Below are 27,235 nucleotides of genomic sequence, written 5' to 3'. Positions count from 1 at the left end.
AACGTCTCGTGTGCCTGCAGCGTCCGGGAGAAGAGGAAGGGAGCGGGCTCGGCGGCGCGCCTGGGCACGCTGTGGCCCCCCCTGCGCGCGCCGCCCGGCCCCGCGCCCCCCGGCGCCGGCGACCCGCGCGCCGTGTGCCGCAGCGGCGTGCTGCTGGGCGCGCTGCTGGCCGTGCTGCACCGCGCCGTGCACCGCCGCGCCGCCGACCAGCCGCCGCCGCACGCGCCGCCCGACCACGTGCTGGCGCTGGCGCTGCACCTGCTGGACGCGGCGCTGGCGCCCGGCGCGCCCGCGGACCCGCGCAGCGCGGTGCTGCAGCGCGAGGAGGGCGCGGCGCGCTGCGTGTCGGGCGCGGCGCTGCTGCGGGCGCTGGGCGGCGCGTGCCCCACGCAGGCGGCGTGCACGCGCGTGCTGGCCGTGCCGCGCCCCGCGCCCCGCCCCGCGCCGCCCGCGCACTACGCGCCCGTCGACAGTGAGTCGCGCACAATTCTCTCCAACGCAATCAACTTCATTGAGAAAAGATATCTACAAATCAAATTAGTATTCTGCAATCAAAAAATTGTTACTCAAAAATAACCTTTGTTTGTCTCTTACTCAAAAATATTTGTTTCTGCGCAGTACGTAATTTACAGCCTGTTTAAAATTACTCAAAAATTTGTGAGCTATCTATTACTTACTAATAAGTATTGTCAATGAGGCTAACACCATATTAATCCAAATAATGGAATAAGCCGCTCGGTGCATTCGTATGTAGCAATGCGCCGGTGTTCGAATCCCGCAGGCGGGTACAATTTTTCTAATGAAATACGTACTCAACAAATGTTCACGATTGACTTCCACGGTGAAGGAATCACATCGTGTAATAAAAATCAAACAGGTAAAATTATAATTTGCATAATTACTCGTGGAAGGACGTCTTGTGAGTAAGGTATCCTGCACGGGTAGATACCATCACCCTGCCTATTTCTGCCGTGAAGCAGTAATGCGTTTTCGAAAATGGCGCAACCAGTTCAGCCATTAATCTAACCCGTAAACCACATGGGGTCAAAGCAGCAAGAACGTCCGCAGGCGACACGGAGTGGGAGTCCTCGGAGCTGGAGCCGGCGCTGCTGTCGCTGCCCACGGCCCCCAGCACGGCGCTGGCGGTGCCCTCGCCGCGACAGGTACGTCTGCACGCTACCCAGACACTCCTTTAGACAATAGATTGCAGTTGAAAACTTTCAAGTTTAGCTGTATTAATAAATAGCCCACTTAACTAATAAAAACTTAAAAATTCCTCAGAGCACTCTGTAGAACATACGGTGCAAAATACAGCTGAAGTTTCTGCGTCAAACGATCCGTGAGAACGGCTATCTATTCTATGGAACCCAGTAACAGTAGCAGAACTACTCGCGAGCCCGAGCTTTGTAAAGCACGTGACAATAGGGTCTAAGGGTTAATTATTTGAATGAATTAAATTCAATTCATTCCATTGTGGGGCTCGCACCGGAGATGTGTAGACACACATTTTTGGCAGCAATGGTAGACAACTCAGAGGGTCAGCGGTTTTGAACCGCAACCCCCCAACATTTGGTGGGGAGTGTTAAAATCTCAAAGTAAAATTATTTCCTCAGATAGGTAATGCTGAAGCACTCGCCCAGTCTCTCAGCCCCTCGTACTCCTAAATAGCTGACTGATTTGTTTCCCTTTAACCGTTTCCGTCTTGAACAACTGCAAATTCGGTTGAATTCACTTACAAAACCCGTCCCCATATCTGCATCAGGTGGCGCGCGGGGACTCCATGGCGGAGGACCGCTCCGACGACGCCGACGTCATGCCCTACGTGCGCGCACTCGAGGTACCAGACCCTCCCGCTTGTATACACTAGTACCAGCTGAGCTATGGCGTGAGACCTCATTATTGTAACTGAAACAGTTGAACAAACTCACGGTCCACGGTGTTGAGTGGACACCGGAGTCCATAGAGATTAATAACATTAATGTGGTCACCGTACAGCGGCGCCACTCGTGCGGGCGCACACGCACACGCACACGCACGCTACCACCAGAAATAATACTATAGATTAAAGGTTAAGTTATTTATAGTAAGAAAAGAAAATATTAAGTTTAAATTTACTTACAATTGATAAAAACATTAAAGTGGATTTGGTAATTAGAATAATAATATAGTATTTTGGTTTATAGTTACCCTATTTTTTAGAAAATAAAAGTTGTAGAAATAGATTTGGGATATCGCACGTTAGTTTAGAAAATAACTATATTAATAATTAATTATAGAAAAATTATTATATGAAAATTTTCATTAAAAAAATAATTGAATACAAGTATTATAGTAACCGGCAAACTTCGTGAGCAAATGACCTTGACTGCGCAGAACCGAATTTTAGATCACTTTGGTGGTGAGGGTGAGGCGCGACGGCAGGGGAAATCGTATCGAGCGCGTTATTGGTAGAATCTGGTAGATCAGTCGAACCTTGCGTCCCGCACCGCGCCTTCGTTCCGCTTGCTCCCAAAGGTACGCTTGCGTACAGTGAAAAGTCTATTAATATTAATCGTTGAAGTTATTTGTTATAATTATTATTGTTTGTTGATTTTGTTGTTATTGCTATTTGTTGAGTGTTTCTTGATTTTTTATAAAAAATATACTATGCCACGTCAAACTAGTGTAGTATTAAAAAGACAAGCTAGAAAAATGGTGTACGACGTATATTGCTTTCTTAAAAAGCAGGGAAATAATGATATGGAAATGGTAAAAGAGACTTCAGAGGCAACAAAAACATCAGTCAGTACTGTTAGGCGTATTATTAATGAAGCGAAGGGCTCTAACTTGCTCGCCGTGTTTCGTACTCCAGGTAAAAAAAGATCAGGGAAGAAGAAAGTTACCGGAATTGATAGTTTCGACCAATCTGCAATAAAAAGATGTATTCATAATTATCACATAACAAACAGCGAACTTCCTACCGTCGAAAGACTTCGTAAAAAATTGAAAGAAGATATAAATTTTAATGGCTCGGAACGAAGTTTACGACGAATTATGAAAGAGCTAGGCTTCAGATGGAAAAGAACAGAAAATAATCGGAAGCTATTAATTGAAAAAAGTAATATCCGACTACTAAGGATCGAATATCTCCAAAAAATAATTAAATATAGGCAAGAAGGAAGACCGATAGTGTACACCGATGAGTCCTATGTCGACTCATCACATGCAAGTGGTATGTCGTGGTCAGATGGATCAACTGGGGGTTTAAAAAAACCAATTTCGAAAGGACAGCGTGTAGTAATAGTGCATGCTGGCTCCGAAGATGGATTTGTTTCCAATGCCCTTTTTTTGTTTAAAGCTGGCACAAAATCTGGTGACTACCACGATAACATGAACTATTTGAACTACGAAAAATGGCTGCGTTGTCAATTGCTACCAAATCTGCCACCAAATTCCGTTGTAGTAGTCGACAATGCGTCATATCACAATTAACAGTCTGACCCCGCCCCAACTGCCAATGCCAAAAAAGTCTATATGAAGAAATGGTTACAAGAAAAATAAATTCCATACAATGAAAACATGTTGAAACCCCAGCTTTTTAGCTTGATTAAAGCACATAAGGAACAACACAAAACATACAGCATTGATAAAATTTTATCAAACCACAACCATTCAGTGCTTCGCTTACCTCCATACCATCCAGACCTCAACCCAATTGAAATGGCTTGGGCAGCTATTAAAGGGTATGTCAGTAGCAAAAATGTCAACTGGAGCACTGGCAAAGTAATAGAGCTAGTGAAGGAAAAGGTCGCGGCGATGGGTGCTCCGGAATGGGGTAGATTATGTCAAAAGATAAAAGAGATTGAGGCGGAGTATGTAAAAAGTGATCATGTGGTAGATTTAGTCACTGATGAGTTTGTAATTTTTGCTGACGATGATTGCGACACGGATGAAGAAAGTAGTGATGATGATGATGGTCATGATTATGATAGCGAAAAAACAATTACAAATACCAGCTCAGCTTCAGCTGATCCAAGACCTGGCACCAGCTCTAGTTTTGACCTAATGGAAGGAATATCTATTTTACCCCTAGATTAAATTACTACAATTATTAACCTGTATTTTTTGTTCATGTACTAATAAATATATAAATAAATACATATTATGTTGTTTTTAATAACTTAATAACATTTTTGTACGTAATTGTACGATGCGCGAACTTACCCCCACTACGTCAACTAATGCTCAAGAAGTTTGCCGAGTATTATACAATAAAAATAATTCTGACATAAACGTTTATTTTGTATATATAATTTGGAAAAATATTTGCTACGGTGTTGAATTTGGTAACAAATTGTTGTAAATAGTTTTGAGTGCCGTACCCGTCCCAGCCGAGGGACGGAACGGAACTCTGTAACGCTTGGTGGTGGTGTCCAGGGGATCATGGAGGACGAGAGCCGCGCCCTGGTGCTGCAGGACTCCGAGATGAGCCTCGCGCTGCCCGCTGGCCCCCCGCGCGCCCCCCCGCCGCACCGCATCGACTATGGTACGTGCTCATATAGCGGGCTTCGCTACTTACGCGCTAGGTATGGAGCTCCGATGATTCAGAGTTGGAAGTCCACCGCTCAGGTCAGAGGATAGGAGAAGACTGACTGTTCGCGGGACGGACGGAACAGGAGGACTCGGGAATGCTGATCGTGCAGCTTGGTTAGGGCTCTCAACCAAATAGCCTTCATACTAGGGCTATAATAGTACGTAATAACGATCGACGGTGTGTAGTTCTATAACCCCAGCGCGGCAGCCCTGCGGACGAGACTAAGAGCCGCGCGTGTGTTCACAGACACGGAGGGTCCGGAGTGGGACGACGCCCCCGCGCTGCCCGCCCCCCCACACTTCGACCTGCCGTCCACCAGCAACCACGACACGCAGGTACTGTGCATCGAACTGTCCAAGTAATTTGAACTAGTCTGGGTTCCTAGGGAAAGCTTGGCATTTACTCTGTGTACACCACTATTTCTAATAATGTAGTGAATTACATGGCACAAAACCAGTCAAATTCAAAAAGTTTTATCAAATAACATCCCAACAAATATTGATTTCGAAAAAAAAGTCGTTTTCGTTGAATCGATTTTTTTAGTACAACCCTATCTACAGTTTTCGGCTTGATCTCATAATGAACAATGAGCAATATGTCGTCAGATGGAGCTGCAGAACCAGACGGAGGAGGACTCGATACCCGTGAACGAGTCCATAATATCGCTGCTGCTGAAGCTGCACTCGCAGCTGTCCGGCCGCCTCGACTCCTTCAGCCCCGACGAGCCCGCGCCCGCCGCGCACGAGCCCGTCGGTACGGGCGCGCCCGCCACTCTAGTTATCCTCGTCTGCCACTTCATAGTTGAACATTGGACCGAAGCTCGCGGCTTTTTTTTTATATCCTAGTTTGATGGACGAGCTCACAGCTCACCTGGTGTTAAGTGGTTACTGGAGCCCATAGACATCTACGACGTAAATGCGCCACCCACCTTCAGATATAAATTCTAAGATCTCAAGTATAGTTACAATGGCTGCCCTATCCTTGAAACGCATTACTGCTTCACGGCAGAAATAGGCGGGGTGGTGGTACATACCCGCGCAAACTCACAATAAGTCATACCACCAGCTTGTTACTACAAGTGACCCATATCGTGTTACCGGTGGTTACCGCTCACGGCACAAGTAAACGTACCATAAGCGAGAAGTGGCAGAAGTAACGCAGCGTCCGTGGCCCGCAGGCGACGGCCCGTTCTGGATCGGGCGCGTGCTGCGGCGCATGTGCAGCCTGGACCCGCGCTGCCGCCAGCACGTGCAGCACGTGCGCGAGCAGCTGTGGCCGCAGCAGCGGGAGCGCCACGCCGAGCACCTGGCCAGGTCCACTACACTATCTCATCTCTTCATCACGTCATGACTCAAACATTATTGCAAATGAACGACCCAATGGTCCTCATTTACAAACATTAGTGGAATGCGTTCTTTAATATCAGCCTTGTTAACTAAACCATACCTTAATTTAGTAAACAACATCTCAACCACATGTGCTTCTGGATAATTGCTTAAAATAATTGTGTTTTTGATCGCAATTTAAAAGAATTAACAAATGAATTGGGAAAATTATGCACAATTTTAAGACGATAGTGAGGACAGTAAAATTTGAGTGTTGTCATCTCCTTTTTTTTAGTGTTTCTCTTCTTTCTTCTTTTTCTGTACCTTATCCCACTAGGTGGGGTCGACACAGCTAATTTTTCTCTTCTATTCTCTTCTATGAGCTGTCATATCAACACTCTCTCCTCTCTCATATCGTCATTCACACACACCATTCATATCTACTTCGGTCGAACTCTTCCCGTCTACCTTGCACTACCATTTCCATACATCTCCTTTCTTTTAGTGTTTCTATTTTTAGGTAATTGATTTCCATTTTTTTAAAGAACTTTGCATATAACGATGTTTGCGTCGTGCAGGGAACGCGCAGAGAAGGAGGAGCGGTCCAGGCGAGCTCGCGAGCGGCAGGAGCAAGTGATGCGCGAGTTCGCCGCGCGACAGCAACGGTTCCTGTCCAGCATGCGCGACATGGACGACGAGGAGTGGGTCGAGGAGCCGCTGGAGCCCGACTACACCTGCGTCATCTGCAACACGTGCGCGCCCGCCTCCGCCGCCGACCCCGTGGGGCTGGTGGTGCTGGTGCAGGCCAGCAGCGTGCTGGCGCACCGCGCGCCCGCCGGCTGCGAGCCCGCGCGCCTGCCGCTCACCGAGCCCGACCGCGCCCGCCTGCGCGCGCACCGCGACCGCACCGCCGGCCAGCACCAGGCGCGCGTGCTGGACGAGCTGCGCCAGCACTTCGACGGCGCCGGCGTGGACTCGTGGGAGGGCGGCGTGCACGTGCAGTCCTGCCAGCACCACCTGCACCTGCACTGTCTGCACGCCTACCTGCGCGCCCTGCACGCGCCGCGCCCGCACAACCTGCACGTGGAGCGCGGCGAGTTCCTGTGCCCGCTGTGCCGCCAGCTCGCCAACACCGTGCTGCCGCTGGCGCCGCGCCCCGCCCGCCCGCCGCGCCTGCCGCTGCCCGCCGCGCTGCCCGAGCCCGCGCCGCAGCCGGTGCGACACACGCCACTTGCACTCGACCACGCTGTACGACACGATCTGTACCCTCGACTTGCTATGTACGCAGGCGCCCACGAAGCTCTCGGAAGCGATGGGGAAGGCCATGGAGGACATCACGGCGGCCGCGGGGGGCAAGCTGAAGCAGCGGTACGGGTCCTCGCCCGCCGACATCTTCGCCTTCGTCACGTCCCTGGTGCGGACCAACCTGGAGTGCGAGCTGGTGCAGCGAGGAGGGACCCTGCTCACCGCGAGCGCGCCCAGATATAAACCTAGAAATGAGTGTATAGGTGAGTGCGACAGACAACGGTCGAATTAGCAGCTACTTCCATTGGACTCCATCCGGAGGAGGGTCTGTTCTCTGAGTGCATCCCCGAGTGCACTCCCACGGAGTCCCCCAGCTGACGTTAATGAGCGACGGTAATCAACCGGTACAAAGACATGCGCCGTGTGCTGGTCGGCCTACATAGCTAATAAATAAAAAAAATGTCAATAATTGACAGATATAACTTTTTTTTTTCGGGCTGGGGGTCAAACCTCCTACAAGGTCCCCGCGCCTAGAGGGGTATGTGGGACATTAAACAATATCGATATTTATTCACGATGTTTTATGCTCGGGATTTCATTCAACGAAGCGGTCTTCAGAACCATAACTAACTATGGACGTGTGGGTGCGTACTACACTGCGTCTCTCTGACATTTAACATGTAGTTGTATCGCGCCCGGCCCGAGGGCGCACCCGGGGCACGCAGCCGACGGACTCTGCGCCGTAGTGTCAAACTATAAATTGTAGCCCTTTATTGGAATTTTATTGAAAAACAGTTTATTATGATTGCAGTGCCGCTGATGGTGGTGGCGGGCTTCCACAGCCGCGTGCTGAGCGCGGCGGGCGCGGGGCTGGGCGTGGCGGACACGTGGCGCCTCGTGTCGCCGCCCCCCGCCGCCCCCGCGCCCGCCGGCCCCGCCCCCGCCCCCGCGCTGGCCCCCGCGCCGCCCAGCGACGCGCGCCCCGTGCCCATCCTGCTCAAGGACCCGCTGGACCTGCTCATACAGCTGCTGCTAGTGGCGCCGCCCGACCCGCCGCACGTCGACATACGTAAGCGCCGTCCGCACCTCATCGTCGAACCGACCCTTACCTCCAGAAACGTGATGGAAACCAGCGATCGCGTCATTTCCGAATCGCCGGTGTTTTGAATGAGGGCATTTTTAAAGACTTACATTCCCTCTGAATATTTGAGACGCTATATCAGAGACACGTTAGAGAGTCTAAAGGACAAACCCGAAATCCATACAAACTTGGGCCTGGCGTTACAGTGCTAGAATTTGGGCATAAGTTACAATACCTAAGAAGGTTTCATGAGCCCAATTTTCAGGTCTCCCAGCAATGGCCAAATTGGTAAAATCAGACAATGTTTACATTTTAGGTTATGTTTATTGTTCGAGATATTTTAATAAAAACGATATTTTTGAGGCTGTTTCCTACTAAAGATGAGTAATTTTTTACGAAACCTGTTGCAGCAACAGGTTGCTTTAAAATAAAAATGGAACCTGTTACGAGAAATCGCGCGTTAGGTTGTTTACGAAAACGAACGAAAGCCAAAAATTAAAAACAACGTAATGCGAAACGCGCTGCGCACGAAATGATTTTTTTAAGGGATTTTATGACCTGGTAACTAAGACCTTTAGGTCAGTCTTATTTTAATTTTAATGAAAACTTTTTTATATGAAAAACTATATTTAACTGATAACTTTTTTATATAAAATATAAATCATTACGTGCTCCCATAATATTATCTCATCACATTTCATTTCATTTTATTTCATGCCTTTTTTATTTTTATTTTTTATTGCTTAGATACCCATCGACGAGCTCACAGCCCACCTGATGTTAAGTGGTTACTGGAGCTCATAGACATGTACGACGTAAATGCGCCACCCACCTTGAGATATAAGTTCTAAGGTCTCAGTATAGTTACAACGGCTGCCCCGCCCTTCAAACTGAAACGCATTACTGCTTTACGGCAAAATCCAAAATATCTTCAGTTGGCAACATTAAAGATAACATAACACGATTTGATACATTTGTGTTTTTCTATGGCATAGTCACATTAATATAAAAATGCAAAACTACCCTTTCATGCTATATTTAATGTTGTCGGTTGTAGATATTTTGAATTGCCGCCATTGTAAGTAGTTGTGTCACGATTCGATGGCCATACTCTATTTACATTGATTAAAATACCTATAAAAACAGTCATTTATCCTTAAGCAAAAGAGTATTAATTATTTTTTACACTTGATTTCCACTAAATCGATCCTATTTTATGGATGTTCTAATTCTAATCCGCACGTTTGTGGAGCTAGTTACGTATATTGAAATAAGTGTTGCAGATGTTTACAAAGATTGTTTAAAACAAAAAATTGAATTCACTTTATTTTCTACACTTGGCCATTGTCAATGAAGCTAAGATTTTAATAGGTTAATCAAGCAAAATAGACGAATTTTTTGGTACATATCCCATTCGTGTAACGCTTAGGCCCAAAATGGGGTTTCTCCTTTATCAATATCGGACACGCTGAAATAGTTCCGTGTAGTGGTTATTGTTTAGATTTTTGAAATAGGAAACGTTATATAAATGTTTTTATCCTTTCCTCCCTATAAGTAAATCTCCATTTAACGTTACGACCCCGCTCCCCCCACTATAAATATTTATTTACATAAGTACGTAACGTTGTCACTCGAGACGGGCTTGTGATGCGAGGCGACTCTTTGTGTTGCAGAGGACTTTAATCTGATCGTGCGGCAACTGTACACCCTCACGTACTATCAAATAGTATGTCAGTTTTGTGCGAACGCGACGCCAGAGGAGAGGGCGGCGCTGGCGGCGGGGGGAGGGGGCGACGATGACGTCAGGACCAACGCCAGGGTCGTGCTGGCCGCCCTCGCCGACTCCGAGCTGTTCACTGAGGACGGGCCACCCGCGCAGGAGCAACCCGCGCCCATGGACTTCGAGAAACTTGAAGAAGAGGTAAGCTCAGCCATGGAACCGGAGAAATGCACGAGCAGCTATTGTCTAAGTAGGCTCGCCAACTTCACGCGTATGCTTACAGATAGTGTTAAGGACGGGCGGCTGTTGTCGGTGTCCAGCTGCTCGTCAACACTAGTCCGTTTTCAGTTGAAGCGGTTGTCGCTGCCGTTCCTGCGCGTGTGCGCCCTGCTGCGGCACCACATGTACGGCGCCGCGCTGCCGGACGTGGCGGCGCCCGAGCAGGAGTACGCGCGGCTGGCGCAGTACCTGGACCTTGGCGCGGCGGGGCGTGGCGCGGCGGGGCGGGGCGCGGCGCGCGGCTGGGCGCGGCAGCTGGGCGCGGCGGCGCAGCGCTCGCAGCTGGGCCTGCGGCGGCTGCTGCGCGCGCAGCACGTGGAGTGGGCGCCGCCCGCGCTGCTGGCGCTGCCGCACGAGTACGACCGGCTGTTCACGCACTACCACGAGCGCGTGTGCTCGCAGTGCGGCGCCGCGCCCAAGGAGGCGTCCGTGTGCCTGGCGTGCGGCACGCTGGTGTGCCTGAAGGCGGCGTGCTGCCGGCGGCACCAGGTGGCGGAGGCGGTGCGGCACGCGGCCCACTGCGGCGCCGGCACCGCCATCTTCCTGGTCGTCACCTCCACCTACATTATCGTCATCCGCGGCCGCCGCGCCTGCCTGTGGGGCAGCCTGTACCTGGACGACTACGACGAGGAGGACCGCGACCTCAAGTACGTGTCGACCGCCGCCCGGCGCGGCCTCCCTCGGCTCCCAGCCCCCCGCCCCCAAGGTTGATACGATTGTTTAATTTCCAGACGCGGCAAGCCCCTGTACCTCAGCCGGGACCGGCTCGAGCTGCTGCAGGCACAGTGGCTGGCGCACAGGTTCGACCACACGAAGCGGACCTGGGTCTGGCACCGGGACTCGCTCTAGGACGTCGCTCCCCGCGTGCTGCCCGCATAAACTGTTACTGCTAGCGTTAGAAGTATAACGTTGCCGCGCGGCCCCGCCCGACCGAGGCGCAGTCGGCGCGGCGTGTGTAACAACAATAATATTAAAGTCACATTATTATTAGAGATATTTACAACAAACCATATTTTGTATAAAAGAGACAAAATGCTATAGAGTATTTAGTTAAAGAGACAAAAAAATATTTATAATTAATTCGTGCCTTCTCATTGACAAATGTTTGACCGTACCGCGCTAGGGATCTGTTACTCATTGATAATATTATAAAGCTATTTTCATGCTGTTGTACTTACACATTGACAAGTTGTTAGAATGTATAACTACTAGTGGCGGGGCGCGGCGCGGTCCGCGGGCGCCCCCCACTTGTCTGTATGGCCTTAGTTTATCATCTCAAAGATGGATATTAATATATTCGTTCGAAAATGTTGTGCTATATACTATATACACTGTAGAACACTAAATCTGAAATCTGTAAGTTCCCAAAGTGCGCCACCGGGACAGCAGCAACACCGGTCGCTTGACTTTGTACATTTTGTTTGTAGTTTTTTGTAGAATTCACATCCTGTGTAGTTCCGCGCCGGGCTCGATGCTCGCACAATATATTATTTGAAGTTAGTTTCGGTGCTGATACCGACCGCAATGCAAATTTTTGGTCTCATTAAAATTTTCATTGAAATAACTATAAAGGGAGTTCCTCCACCGCTGGACGCGCGCCCCGCCCGCGGGGGGTTGGGGGAGGGGTCGCTACCGGAGCCCCGGGGCGGCGCCGGGCGGCGCCGGGCGGAGGACGACCACAATCCTTGTTACAATCTGCCCGCGCGACCTTTACTCACATTTTAATTTGCAAATCCCGTCCGTAGTGTGCGGGACGACTCGAGCGCAGCCTCTATGTGCTAAATTAGTTATTTGTAAATATTATATACAATTATATATAATTTTTGAGTGTGCTGGGAGTTGCAAGGGCTGTGAATATGTAAATTTATGTCTGTTGTCTTTTTTACTGTACTTAGCTGTAAATGTATTAAGTTATTTTCTCATAATGTTTTTTTCGTCTGCAATGCTTTCTATGTTTGACAAATAATTATCTGATTTATTTTGAGATTGGTTCGACTTTTAATTTATCTGTAGAAACGTTTTTTTTTCTTAATGAGAAATTTTGTTGTTCGGTTCTAGCTTATCGTTGGACAAATAAATGGATTCAAACATTGTTGATGTAAATGTGGCAACACTAAAAACCAGTGTTACCTGTATTTAAATTGCCTTATTCTAAAAGTTTAATCATCTTATTATTTCTAAAACATGGGATCGAAATAAAGACTTTTTTGTCGACACGCTTGAAATGTAAATAACAAAATAATCAATTAACTTGTAATCGTTCAAGAATGTTGTTATTTCCCTCCCGTAGACGCGCAACTACAAAGTTATAGTAGAGCAATATGAACCGAGACCGAGCATTTTACAGGGAACAGTTCACCATTAAAATTTTATATAGAAACGAATAGATTCTGAATTAATCGAAGCAATTAAATATATTTTCTGAAATCTGTTAAAAGTATTGATTAAACACACTGAAAGATCGCAAGCAACGAGCTGTGTCGATACGGGCGGCCGCGTCACGCGACTTCAGTGTGCTTAGTGCGAGTTTTTAACGTTCTCGATAGCGTAAAAGTTAACTCAGATTTGCATGAAGTTGAAACAGCGCCTCTAGCGGCAAACGTAGGCAAACGTTCCCACTCCATAGTTAACTTTTACGCTATCGAGAACGTTTAAAAACTCGCACTAAGCACATTTTTCGTATAATTTAATTGCAATTGCTTGCAATCTGTCTGTGCGTTACATTAGTGAAACGCAATCCTCGCTGCGCCGCGACATCGAACCGTCAATATTAATGTGTATATTGTTCTTGTATATACGTGAATAAAGTTGTTGATATTTTAAATCGTATTTCATTCGTTCAGTAAAACGAAGCGACGCCTTGTTAAAATGACATAAATGTTTGTAACCTCTATACGATTAATCCTTAAAGAGGTTAATATGTTATTTATGTCATTCTTCTATAGATGACATAAATAGAATTTCGATTATTGAAACATTAGAACATTAGACATATAAAGAGCATTTTTGCAATATTAAAATATAAAAAGATATAAAAATAATGGTGAAGCAATAGCTTTAAATGTTGTTTCTCTTTATAAGAGCAACTCAATTGCTATAGTTTTACAAAGTTAAACTGTATTTTGATTTAAATAAATAAATACATTAAATGTTTATGCTTTGTTTTTTAAAAATCCAAACAATGGCAAGACTGACGCCCTCTGAGCCTGTCACTGAGGATTGTTGTAAAACAGGTCGTCTGTGGAGGGGATTTAAACTATCTTTCTTATAATATATATATAAATCACGTGTCACGTTGTTTGTCCGCGATGAACTCCTAAACTACTTAACCGATTTTAAATTAAATTTGCACACCGTGTGCAGTTTGATCCGACTTGAAAGATAGGATAGCTTACATCTTAATTTATAGCCGCAATATTATTTTATTGCAAACTATTTGTCTATTATTTGACATTCACAATTATCTGTTAACTCCAAACGATTTTAACAGATGGCGATATCTGTTGATTGGATTGAGTAAGTAATCAATAGATGGCGCTGTTATGTTAAACCTACAAATGTGTCATATACGCTACATTTTAATGACTTAAACACCACGTGTTGCTGAGGCTAAAGTATAAGTGAAATTTATTTCGTAGTAAACGCAATACAGTGAAATCCAATTGTTCTTAGATACTTTGTTAAGTTTTGGTATTTGCATAGCCGGCTACGTGTTATTTAGAAACAATAACATTAGCCACAGCAACGTGTGGCCGTGTCTGCTAGTGCAGTTATATAGTTTACTGGTGGTAGGACCTCTTGTGAGACCGCACGAGTAGGTACCACCACCCCGCCTATTTCTGCCGTGAAGCAGTAATGCGTTTCGATTTGAAGGGTGGGGCAGGCGCTGTAACTATACTGAGACCTTAGAACTTATATCTCTAAGGTGGGTATCGCATTTACGTTGTAGATGTCTATGGCCTTCAGTGACTACTTAACACCAGGTGAGCTGTGAGCTTGTTCACCCATCTAAGCAATAAATAAATAAATCTAAGGAATCTCAGTTAGGTTCTTTAACCGCATGACTTAAGGTGAGGACGACAGTCGCGCCGCGGGCTCTGGACTCCGTTGCAACAGCAATTAGAACTTTCATCGCAGCTGAGACCGCGTGGCACGTTCAAGTTCCCATTAAAGTTAAAGCTTTTAAGACGTAATGGATGAACAAATAAAGGTTACTGCATACTAGCTAGAAGCCCTAGTAGGCAGACGAGCGTACGGCCCACATGATGGTGAGTGCTGACCGAAACCCTGGACTTCAGCAATGCCAGGGGCAGACCCAAGCCTCTGCCTACCTTCCCTGTGTATACCACACTGGTAATTTGTTTCATGAGGCTATTGACACTTAGCTGCTTTCATTCTTTTCCGTCATCTATCGAATTCAACGCTCAATTCATTCATCAAGAGATTAAGAGTACAATATGATTAGGTGATTAGACTTGTAACACAGTATTAAGTTATTCACAATTTTATTGCGACCCGTGAGTTGGCGTTCACTGCATCATAGCGATTTTAGTGACCCACATTTGGCATTACCTCCATTATAACTTCTTTGGTCTCCGCTTGTATATAAACGCGTGCTACTGTTGTACCCGGTCTGCCCTAAGCACGTCATTACGGACCTCCCGATCTATTAACGGTGCTTTTAGGTACCACAAGCACCGGTCACCGTCCTCGTCGTACCCGTCGCTTGCGACGAAGGGCTCGACGAGTGAATTAAGCCATAGACACGGCCCACTGAGTTTCTCGCCGGATCTTCTCAGTGGGTCGCGCATCCGATCCGGTGGTAGATTCTGTGAAGCTCTGCTCTTACTAGGGCCAGTGTTAGCAACACTTCGGTTTGAGCCACGTGAGCTCAACTACACGTCAAGGAGAAGCTGATATAGCCTTTCAAGGCTATCAGCATAGTTTGAAAAAAAAAAGTTGCCGGTCATTCTGAAGCCGCGCTAACTAGTTGCAGAGAAAGTTGAGTAAAACTTAAATAATTAGCTGTATCTGAATATCAGTTAGTCAAGTTAATTATTAGTGCCCTATTTATTATATAGGGTTCCAGTAGTCACGTCGATCGCGACTTTGTTTCTTATTGTTGAAATACGCTCCGTGGAACGTCCAGTTATGTCCCGGAATCATACTCTGTACCTATTACTTATCAACTTATGCCAAGGAGCTGGAGTATCCTTGTTGGATCCCTGGAGCTGGTGTTTCAGAATCACCATTGTTTAAAGATATGTATTTCATTTCATTACATTTCACCATCACCATCATAACTCTACCCTCCATAATTTATGATTGTAATCTCCTTTTTTGTTTAATGTAATGTCTAGTTAATGTATGTAGGCGTTAATTTCTTTTTTTTGATGTGTATGCGCTTTGGTTAACTATATTATGTTTGTCTAACTGCACTTCAAGGTTTTATTTTCTTAGGGCGCCCTGGGAGACCTTTTAATAGTATCTCATATTCACCACTGTAGCTACCAGTTGGTTTAACGCTTACCGTTAAGAGGTTAATGCGAAAATTTCGGTTAGATCCACGACACGAAGATCTTGGATCATCATCTGTCTCAAGTACCGCTTTATTCCCGACGTGGAACAGGTAGGCAGGTAGGAAAATAAAACAAAAGTTTTGTTAAAAGTTTATATTGTACATCAACTATTACATATATTCGTAGAGGTAGAACATCCTACTCTTAAATTAAACGTCTAATATTACAATAATTAATATAAAATATTTGATTTCCATTGCGCCGCGTTTAATATCATCGTTAGGCGGAATCGTAAAACCGAACGGAAAGTAAACGTAAACATTACAGATCACCCACAAATAATTTACAATCGTTTTGAATTCTCGACTTTAAAAAACATTAATCCATTCCAAAATATACACGTAACTTTAAAAAACGACGCTGAAAATATACTAACCGGTATTTAGAGAAGATTAATCACAATCTTATATTTTCTAAATACAAACGTATACATTCCACGCTTTAAAACATAAATTACAAAGATTTTTCCGAAAAAAACTTTTTTTTATCACAGAATATAAAATAAATACTAAGAAAATTATGTTCAAAAAGTGGCAACACATTGCGTTTCACAGATTAAATATGTTTTTAGTAAATGAATTCAATGTTTTTTTTTTTTTAAATAGCAAATCGGAACATTTTTCGAAAACATTTCGCTATTTATGTATTTTTGTATAAAATAAATAAAATTTTCCAAAAAAAGGTAATTAAATTTTACAAATTTTAACTATCTTTTATTTAAACAAGGAATGTTGATTTATTACCAATAATAATTAATCAAGCCCGTCGACTTCATACAATTTAACACGTCAGTCGCAGACATAATGTTTACATTACATAAAAAAAAATCACAAATTTCTAATGCAGACAAATCATATGAATAATAAAGTGTGAGTAAAATTTATTAAACGTTCTTCCCAAATAAGAATTCCAATTATGTATAATTTCACCATGAAATTTGATTTTAAATAATACCACCTTATTATTATGTACACGAGCTTAAAAATTACATTATCTTTGTAATTTACAACATATAAAAATCTTTATTTTGAACACATTTTCAATAAGATATGGGACATTTTTTACACCTAATGGTTCGCATTAGAACCGCCTTCAATTTTTATGGCACAAAAAAAAAACAGAAAAAAAAAATAGTAATACATCAATATCATAATATATAGTTGCACCTTAAATAACTTTAGCTTAGAAACGTATCTTGAATTATTGAAACTAATCATTAATAGGCCGATAGCGCGACATCTAAAAGCAAATTACGTATTTTAATAAAGTGCGTTTAACATTTATTATTATTATTAATTTTTTATTAATTTTTAAATTATAAATTCGTTATAACTAATTCATATTTCTTTTTAAATTAAAAAGAATAAACTAAAATATAATTAAGTTTCATGCACAAATTAATCATTATTATAGCACACTATCATAATTATATGCATTTATAATTTCTTTTATATTTGTATAATATATTCTTTCATAATATAATAATATACTGGTCGTTCTGAGATCTGTCGTCACCAACCTGGCTCCGAATACTGTATTTGCGTTCAATACAGTCTTATTGCTTTCCCAATATTTAACGTGCTATTTTAATTGAATATGCAATTTGGAAAAGGGCACATGTCGGATATTTTGTCAAATGCGTTTTTTCATATACATGTAGTTTTGAGGCTTACCTGCTACACCCATTTTATAATAATTCCAGTAATTTTCAATTGCTAATTAACACTAAGATATATCTCAAAAGTTAAAATTTTAAATTTTACACAGCTTTAGAAAATAATCAGTTTTTTTTTTAATTTCCTTATCATTTTACATTTTCAGAGATGTGCCTTTTCGAAAGAGCATATTCAATTGCTTTAAATGCATATATCAAGGCGAGATCGGGGACACGGCGCTCCTTGCGGTTAAGGACTCTATTTAAGCCTAGCCTAGGTAAGGGGGATGCAGTGCGTAAGGGCAACGGTACTGATGTAGTCACGACTCGGATATCTGGAATTCTTTAAGAGAGGACTGTCCAAACGGCCGTCTGGTGTAGTGGTAAGTGACATGGTCACTACACAAGGGGGTCGCGGGTTCGAATCCCGCCAAGGGAAGATATTTGTATGGTAAATATAAATGTCTTTTCCAGGGTTATGGATGTATATTAAATATATGTATGGGTATAATAAAAAATCTTACATTTATTTCCGTTATCTGGTACCTGTAACACAAGTTATATACGAGCTTATCAAAAAAAAAAAAAAGAAAATATGTCACAGGAATTTTACAAGAATAAGTTTTACTGATTAAAACATGCGTCGCGGGCCGTTTTCTGGACAACCCAGATTCAAGACATTCCCTTAAATACATGAAAATCGTTTGAAAGATGTGTGTATTGGACTGGTATTTAAGGCATATCCAAGGGATATTTGTGGCATACTCTAGGTGCCCTTCCATTTACCTACGTGCTATTTACAGCGAGTGAGTACAGTGTATAAAGTTACCCGGTAATATTCTATTCTTTTTCCGAATTTCTTGCAAGTCGCTGTGTCAAAGTAATTGACACAGCGCTATCGCAAAGTAATTGTACTAAAGCGATGCGGCGATATACCTTGTGCCTGAAGTTTTGGCGAACGCGAGCGGTGCTAGCTCTAACATCATCATAAGCCAATTTTAGTCGAAACACAAATATTAGCTAGTGCGTTACTAAATTTCAAAAAAATCATTTTTTTCTCCGTTTATAAATACGTAATAACCCACTTTTACGTTCTATGTATTATAGAATTTCATGTGAAATGTAAATAATGACCGAGACTCGTATTATGGAACTCTCTAAGGATATAACTGTTTTTGACGGTACTTGAAAAATAAAATAAAAGCATCCCCAATAAAGGAATAAAATAGCACGATAAACTGTAACGGCCTACGCTTGCGAGGAGCCGCCCGGGGGCCGCAAACGCCCCTATGCTCCATTTGTATAATATTGCATATAGCAACCTACGATATTGTAACTAAGACTGCTTTAAAAACATGTTCCTCTTTTAGCAACGGATGTCCTAAATTTATATAATAATAATACAGTCATATTATTACATAAGTACGTAGAGTCAGCCGCAAGATTAAAATATCTGATCGCGTGGAGAATTAAAGGTTATTAAGCAATAAATAAGGAGCGAAGGGAGTCTCACACCGAAATATATTTCAATTAAACCCAATTAAAACTTGAAAAATTTGATTTTCAAATATCAAACAAACTTTTGTAAGTTGCACACCGGACAACAAAAAAGATCATCAGAATAAATTAACGGTTTCAAAAATATTTTTTTTAGGATTGAAAGATTACTTGTGGCCTGGAGGCCTTGCTAGTTTCACCAGGATAGGTGGGCGAGCAAGGGCTCAGTCAGGAGGGGTGGGATTTGCTAACGGCTACCCGAGCGCTTCCAAAGGAGACCTAACAACTCAAGAGCAGCTGCTTCGCGAATGAATCTACTACCGGATCGGAATCGCGACCCGCTGAGAAGGTCTGGCGGGAAACTCAGTAAGCTGATGTATGGGACGTTTCAAATTGTCAAACACCCAAAGATTTAGGACGTACATAATTGCCAAGTACTGAATTTCGCACGTATCGCTTGGATTCGTTTCTATTAATGACCGTGTATAAATCGCGAGCAAGAATAAACACTGCGAGACTCCCCTCCCTCCTTCGAAGGACGAAAAACATATCTTTGAAACAATTTCAGTTCTTATCCCAAATGAAATGATTATCAGCTAACGATTCTCGTCACCACCTCGTCACTGTAATATAGGTAAACTATAGCTAATTACGTGTATAATAATCTATCGTTGGCAGATATGTTATTGGATCATTGTTACGTAACGCGATCGTTAAATACCTTGTGTGAGGTTCATTGAACACGTCCGGAGTTAAGTTTAAGAACTTTACTTTCAACACCATTTCTTTGTATATTTAAAAAAAGTTAAGATCGTGTTATTGCATAGCGACAAAATAGCTTCATATAATTTAATTTTAGATGTAATTATCGAATTACGATACATATAATGCAGAATTCATTTTTAATTACTGTAGTAATAAATAATTTGGATACAAGGTTTTTTTTTTAATTGAAGACATGAGTGGATGAAGGGGATATGATACAATTTGTTGATTTTGATAAAACGCGAAACAAACTTTTGTTACTTGTACTTTTTCTTCGTATATAACTCCTTCATGACATGTACTTATAAAAATGGCCTTTAATCCTGGACTTTTAAGGTCTAATATGGTTTAAACGCACATAACATTTATTCAATGTAAATAAAAACTCAAAAATCTTAAAAACGGTACTTAACCCCTTCATCCACTCACGTCTTCAATTATGTCCAAGTTCGTTTACAATTCATCGCTCATTATATATAAATACATGTAAACGAATCATGGAAATGTGATATTTATGTGGCTATGCAATAATAACGGTACGTAAAGACATCAAAATCCTGCGACAACAACATTACGTTGAACGAACACATCTGCCTAGCGCGACCCTCGATATAATCTTATCTACATCTCCTCCGCACAGACGGACGATTCTATTCACGTAAACTAATACATACAATCTTCTATTGAGGAGTGTGAGTGACACACCAATTTTATTTATATGTATAGACTAGCTGAGTCCCGCGATATAACCCGCGGTTATTGTCGTACCGCGGGTGATGCCGCGAGGCGAAGCTAGTCTAAAACAAGTAGCTTAAGTTACTCTAGTCCCGTCAAAATCGGTCCAGCCATTCCAGAGATTAGCCGGAACAAACAGACAGACAGACAGACAGACAAAAATTGTAAAAAATGTTATTTTGGTGTATGTACCGTATATATATTCATATGCATGTAGTAAAAAGCGGCTATTTCAATATTACAAACAGAAACACCAATTTCATTTATATGTATAGACTAGCTGAGTCCCGCGATGTTACCCGCGGTTTTTCGTACCGCGAATGACGCCGTGGGGGGAAGCTATTCTAAAAAAAGTTGCCTAAGTTACTCCTTGTATCATCAGCTACCTATCAGCGAAAATCCCATCAAAATCGGTCCAGCCGTTCCAGAGATTAGCCGGAATAAACAGACAGACAGACAAAATAAATAAATAAATAAATGTTATTTTGGTATTAGTAAATTTGCAACAACGGTATAGTAGTTTACATGAATAGACCTCCATCGCACAATTCAAATACCAACGTACTTTGAAATACCTCCAACATCGACACTATAACAAGATAAATCGATAAGACATAATCGATTATTTCTGTATATATGTATATATATTTATTTTCAGTACAAATCTACATCTTTCTTTAATTATTATTATTATAAAACAAAACAATACGATTATGTACGTTTGTACTTAACGAATACATGATACGACACGGGATACTGAGTGCGGACGTGTCGGCGGCTGCGCGCGGGCACGTCAATCTGTACCCACATCTGTACTATACTGGACTATCCGTCGAATGTGGGTAGAAGCATTTAATCCAATGCAATAGCGCCTTATGAAGGGCGAGCGCACTCAGTACTGCGGGGGGACGGGGGGACAGGTGCAGCGTTATAACGCATCGGGCTCGTAGTACTGCGCGGGGACGGGGGGACAGGTGCAGCGTTATAACGCATCGGGCTCGTAGTACTGCGGGGGGACGGGGGGACAGGTGCAGCGTTATAACGCATCGGGCTCGTAGTACTGCGGGGGGACGGGGGGACAGGTGCAGCGTTATAACGCATCGGGCTCGTAGTACTGCGGGGGGACGGGGGACAGGTGCAGCGTTATAACGCATCGGGCTCGTAGTACTGCGGGGGGACGGGGGGACAGGTGCAGCGTTATAACGCATCGGGCTCGTAGTACTGCGGGGGGACGGGGGGACAGGTGCAGCGTTATAACGCATCGGGCTCGTAGTACTGCGGGGGGACGGGGGACAGGTGCAGCGTTATAACGCATCGGGCTCGTAGTACTGCGGGGGGACGGGGGGACAGGTGCAGCGTTATAACGCATCGGGCTCGTAGTACTGCGGGGGGACGGGGGGACAGGTGCAGCGTTATAACGCATCGGGCTCGTAGTACTGCGGGGGGACGGGGGGACAGGTGCAGCGTTATAACGCATCGGGCTCGTAGTACTGCGGGTCGGACGGACAGTCGCAGTCGTCGGGCCGCGGCGGGTTGTGTCCGAAGTTTCCGTAGTCGTCCGTGAGCGAGCTGTGGCGGGCGACCACGCACACGTGCCGCCGGCCGGGCTCGCACAGCCAACGTTCTGTTACACATGACACGGACATCAACACGGGCCCGGGCCCCGGGGCGGCGGTGCGGCTCGGGGCGACATGACCAACACTAATACTTAAGTCTTCCTACTGTATTATAGGAAAAAATTCATTCACTTCACAAACCTTTTACCTTTACTCGTAGCGTTTTTTCTAGGCAGCTATTTACTTTTAAACTTCTTCTCATATATTGAAGGTGGTGCGTCTGATAAGCCCGCACGGGTAGGTCTCACTGCCTATTTTTGCAGCGAAGCAGTAACGCGTTTCGGTTTGATGGGTGGTCGTTTTTCTATAGAATTGAGACTCACAAGGAATGTGGATGATGGCATTTACGTTGTTGATGTCTATGGGCTGCAGTAACCACTTAAAATCAGGTGGGCCGCGAGCTCGGGCACCGATTTAAACAATAAAATATATTTACAAAACTGAATTGGTTCGTTCGAAATTCATACAATCTGTTTTTAAATAATCGTGTTATACTTACCTCTGGTAATGTCAACGTCGGTCATTAGTTCCTCATTCATCAGAGCCGATAACGCATCGTCCGTGTGTTTAGAATCTGTAATATAAAAGCTAATCAACAAGCTATATTTTTATATCAAATATCATGCAATTTGTAAAGCACATACGAGGAAAGACAACAGGGGCAAAGTAAACTTTTTTTCCCTTTTTTGATTATGGGGTATTTATGTATAAACCGAAAAATAATATCAAAACAAAATGTATAGTTATATATTTATATTGTTGCAAAGGATTCTCTCCAATGCGATCATAATACAAGAACTTAACAAGAAAATAATAATCTTTTCATATTCACATTTTCTTTGTGAAGTTTTACCACAATTTATGTCTTGACATTAGGTATGTTCATCTAATAATCCTGTGTAAGTAAAAATTTTGAGGGCAGCACAATGTAATGTCAATGGTGTCTGGTGAAACCACCCCTCACTCAACAATTCAAATAAAGTTAGGGTTAATTAGTGGAACAGAAATCTATTCCAGCAATGAATTAGTGGAGAGTATGGTTATATTAATACGAATGAATTTAATATAAAACATGTATAAGAATTCAAAATGGTCAAAGTTCTCTGATTACTGTTTTTTCTACTTTTAGCAACAATGTAACATTACCAAACCGTATTTATTGATACATACCAGACTGCTCATTGGTGACGGGTTCCTCCTTGACTGGCAGGACGTGTGGCGAAGTGGGAGTGGTGGGGGTGGTGGGAGTCGGCGGAGGCGTGGGCGTGGCAGCGGGGGGCCCGGCTTCTCCGCTGCTGTTCGAGCTGCACTCTGGACTGTACGGTGCCATCTAGGGTAAACCATAGTTTTTCAATTACAAACACATTTTTTCTGTTGACTTGCTCAGGCTCTACCTGGTGGTAAGTGATTGCCGGGGTTCATAGAAGATCAACAATAGTAGGGGCATAGTCAAGATGAATTTTGTTGCTCCATTTGACAGACTTACAGACTATCTTTCACTATACTTTGGTACACTTAGACACAGAGGACAGCTTAAGGCATTTATTGACATGATCATATGACATGACATGGCAGTCCTCTGCCATATAAAATTAGAACACATATTTTCATACTGGATCAATGCACAGTTTATCATCTGGCTCTTCCTTGTTATTGCTGTGTATAACTATGTTTTTCAGTGTAGGCCGAAATCTATACTTTTGATTATGTAGGTACTATTTAATTTTATTTATTTTAAGGATATTTTCTAAACAATTAGCAATCATTAGAGCGCTCTTATCTTTTGGTACATCAGTTCTAAAAAGACACATATGTGAATCACCACATGTTTTTCACAATTACTTTCACACAATATTTATTTGAAAATTAATAAATAAATTTTACACATTCAAATACTATACGACCCAAAGATTATTTCTTGTTTAGGGTGGGCGTGGGAAAGACACGAGACTAGAAAAATTACACCTACAGTTCATATATCCTACGTGGAGGTATTTATTCTCAACTAAAACCAGACCCTATTATAATCAGAATCATGAACTAATTAACTAATGAGGCAATAGCATTTAAATAAAAAACTTCAGTCAGATCACATAATTAAACAAAAAATTAATTTATCACAATTTTTACCCTTAAACTCCTACGTCTTCTAGGAGTGACCTCTGCCATTTTGTAACTAGTATCCATCGCCCAATATGAACCCTTCCCTGGATCATCTTTACTCCGAGCAACTTTCATAAAACATTTGTTTAATGACAGGTTGTGTCTTATAGAGTTCTGAAAATGAATACACCATATTATAAAGCATTTTTAATCTTTTCAGGAAAGCTTATTTGTAATCACAATTACCATATACATTCAATACATACAATAATTTTTTTTACATTTATTCCTGATATTTAAAACATTTCTCAATGTGTACTTATGTGTTATATAAAGCATTGGAACATAGGAAGTTGTAAATTATCTATCAAATATCAGAAAAGCTTAGAAAATACTTTATTTTACTACTTTTATTCTCTTTACTGCTTTATTTAGGCTGTAACCTAGTTTGAGTTTGTGAGAACTTTCATATTAAAAACAATCGGACTTACCATCCAACCCTTCCCAGCCTCTTTATAATATGGGAATGCATTACATATATAAGTGTATATCTCATTCAGAGTCATCTTGCCATTCGGAGAGCTGCTGATTGCAAGCCTTATCATGCTTGCATAGCTGTGGAGAGTTAGTTTTATTAAATAATATTTATTATGTTATCTTTAGGATATTAGTGTGTTACAATATGTAAACAAAAAACTTTGAATCTATTCTAAATGGGATGTAGTCTGTTCTGAGGCCTAAGCTCCTACTTTTTTTTATTGCTTAGATGGGTGGATGAGCTCACAGTCCACCTGGTGTTAAGTGGTTACTGGAGCCCATGGACATCTACAACGTAAATGCGCCACCCACCTTGAGATATAAGTTCTAAGATTTCAGTATAGTTGCAACGGCTGCCTTATCCTTCAAACCGAAACGCATTACTGCTTCACGGCAGAAATAGGCTAGGCGGTGGTACCTACCTGTGCGGACTCACAAGAGGTCCTACCACCAGTAAAACCACCAGCTCCAAGAAATTCAGATGAATATACTTAAATTTGGTTTTAATTGAATCTTTTGTGTACCTTCAATTAGTAATCATATCAGAAAATTATTTTAATAGAGTGGATTTGCAGAACACAATAATAATATGTATGCTGCTTGTATACCTTTGATAAGCAATTAGACAATTCTTAGTATTCTTAAATGTGACCACTTATCTATAAATATTAATATTTTTAAATTTCCTCTCGGAATTAAATAATGTTCATTTAATTCTCTATAGCATGACAATTTACTTGTATAGTTTAGTATCTCTAATAAGTACAATCTAATATGGTCGTCAGATTTGAAATAAGGTAAGGAAAATGTGTCCATGGTTTTATTGCAAGATTGATTTAGTTAGAATTAATGTTTGTAAATGTACACAAAAAAAAATAATTTTTGTTCTACGCTAGTGTTGTTCAGAGCACTAATGACGAGGCAGCCAACAGAAGGGCCATCGAAATCAAGGCAGTTCCAAGGATATGGGGCCTGAGCTGCCAACCTGAGCAAAGACTTGTTCAGGCTGATATATTTTTTATTCAACTATACTATATTATATAAAATAAGTTATTATTTTACATCATAGCTACACATTTTCGTTAGTAAAAATAAACAAAATGGCTAAAACGTGACTAATTAGCTAATGAACATTGTTTTAAGACTTTTAGGTACTATGGCTTTGGGTTATAGTTCTCTTACAGATAAAAAAAACAGTATGAGGCCTTGCCACAAAAATAAAATCTTTTGTTTATTCTTATTAAGATTTATTTTTGCACGAAAGGCTTAGTCAACGAAAATAATATATTTAGAAAAAAAAAAAAACAATAGAATACAGTTACGGAGGACAGTGGATTAAACTCAAGCAACACGAATTGATATAAATTTGCTACCTGTAGGCTGGTTTCGCATGTTTAATTTTGTTAGTGTTCTCCTTCTGTTCGTCCTTGTTGTTGTTTTCCTGTTGCAAAGCGAGTGGCTGCACATCCTCGTAAAGGAAGCGCGGTATCGGTCCGAGGGGGCTGTGGCGAGGAGTTCCAGGACTGTACGCGGGCAGCCACTCCACTCCCGGCGACTCGCTCATTGTCCCATAAATATAACTAATCTTACACCTCACATTCGATTAATTATCACGTCTATCGGCTCACAAAGCCCTCAGGATCGTATCCTCGTTGCTTTTCACGGAGACTTTTATTGTAGTACATGAAGAGTCCTTGAAATTACGACCTATCTAAATTTACTAACACATCACTCTTGTACGACCAATATATTAAACAAAATAAAATTAAGAAGTAAATAGGAACATTTACTAATTATATAATATAAAATAATAAAAATACACAAAGAAAATTAACAATTATAGTGATAATCAAAATTATTATGACATTTGAAGCACCTACAACAAGGAAAATGGCGGTGATCTAAACCGCTCCGATTTACGTTCGAAAAACTTGTATAGTCATCTCAGTTTAAAAACAAATTATAATACCATTTTTTTTAATAATTTTCAGAAGCAATACCTGCGACCTAAGAATTATTGAAATAATAGTTATCTTATTCAATTAGTAAACTAGTTCCTGATATGTATTTATGGGTTTGGATAAAAACAATTGATAAACAGTAAAAAAATTAGGACTTAATTAAGATTTCTGTTGTAGGTTTCAGTTAAATTGATGATATCGAAGACGAAAACATTTTTAAAAGTGTCACTTTAAGTGTATTTACACACGTATGTACACTTTAAGTGTATTCTGTTGCATACAATTTACAACGTGTAAAAAACTATAAGTGGTTGGGGAAATTTTAGAAACGAATATAGCAACATTTTCGATATTTATCAATTGTCAGGTCTTTTTGGCGGGAACGCGAGGAATGAAGTTGTGTGATTTGTTTTATTTTGTCTATTTAGTGTTTCTTCGGGTTTAAATGTGTAATAATGGTGGTTTATTAACTGTTTAATATCTGTGAAAGTGCACAAATGTGGGAAAATGAAACAAAGCCCCTGGACGTAACTTCTCGGGATCCTCCAAAAAGTCCACTGAAAAA

At 42.3% G+C, this 27,235-nt stretch overlaps 2 protein-coding genes across 2 annotated transcripts in view; one reads left to right on the top strand and one right to left on the bottom strand.

Annotated features, from left to right (window-relative positions):
- The window catches only part of LOC110385059 (E3 ubiquitin-protein ligase Ubr3), an 80,482-nt gene extending 67,435 nt beyond the window's left edge, over positions 1-13,047 (top strand). Inside the window, exons 13-25 of the mRNA XM_038012543.2 lie at positions 21-472; positions 1,069-1,163; positions 1,763-1,837; positions 4,417-4,525; positions 4,820-4,908; positions 5,179-5,326; positions 5,751-5,886; positions 6,477-7,113; positions 7,187-7,406; positions 7,955-8,212; positions 9,898-10,145; positions 10,293-10,870; positions 10,955-13,047. Coding sequence (XP_037868471.1) covers positions 21-472; positions 1,069-1,163; positions 1,763-1,837; positions 4,417-4,525; positions 4,820-4,908; positions 5,179-5,326; positions 5,751-5,886; positions 6,477-7,113; positions 7,187-7,406; positions 7,955-8,212; positions 9,898-10,145; positions 10,293-10,870; positions 10,955-11,072 — 3,163 coding nt within the window. The 3' untranslated portion in view covers positions 11,073-13,047. The remainder of the gene's footprint in view (positions 1-20; positions 473-1,068; positions 1,164-1,762; positions 1,838-4,416; positions 4,526-4,819; positions 4,909-5,178; positions 5,327-5,750; positions 5,887-6,476; positions 7,114-7,186; positions 7,407-7,954; positions 8,213-9,897; positions 10,146-10,292; positions 10,871-10,954) is intronic.
- A 2,833-nt stretch (positions 13,048-15,880) lies between these two features.
- Positions 15,881-26,612, bottom strand: LOC101738933 (forkhead box protein J2). Its single transcript, XM_004925344.5, has 6 exons — positions 26,083-26,612; positions 24,664-24,787; positions 24,200-24,346; positions 23,240-23,399; positions 22,569-22,643; positions 15,881-22,077 (listed from the first exon to the last, which is right to left on the bottom strand). The coding sequence occupies exons 1-6, from the start codon at positions 26,271-26,273 to the stop codon at positions 21,920-21,922; spliced, it is 855 nt and encodes a 284-aa protein (XP_004925401.1). The 5' UTR covers positions 26,274-26,612; the 3' UTR covers positions 15,881-21,919.
- Positions 26,613-27,235: the final 623 nt, after the last annotated feature.

Source organism: Bombyx mori, chromosome 8 (genome assembly GCF_030269925.1).
Source record: "Bombyx mori chromosome 8, ASM3026992v2".
Taxonomy (NCBI): domain Eukaryota; kingdom Metazoa; phylum Arthropoda; class Insecta; order Lepidoptera; family Bombycidae; genus Bombyx; species Bombyx mori.
Note: the sequence above shows the minus strand (reverse complement) of the source record. Positions and strands in the feature narration are given on the sequence as shown.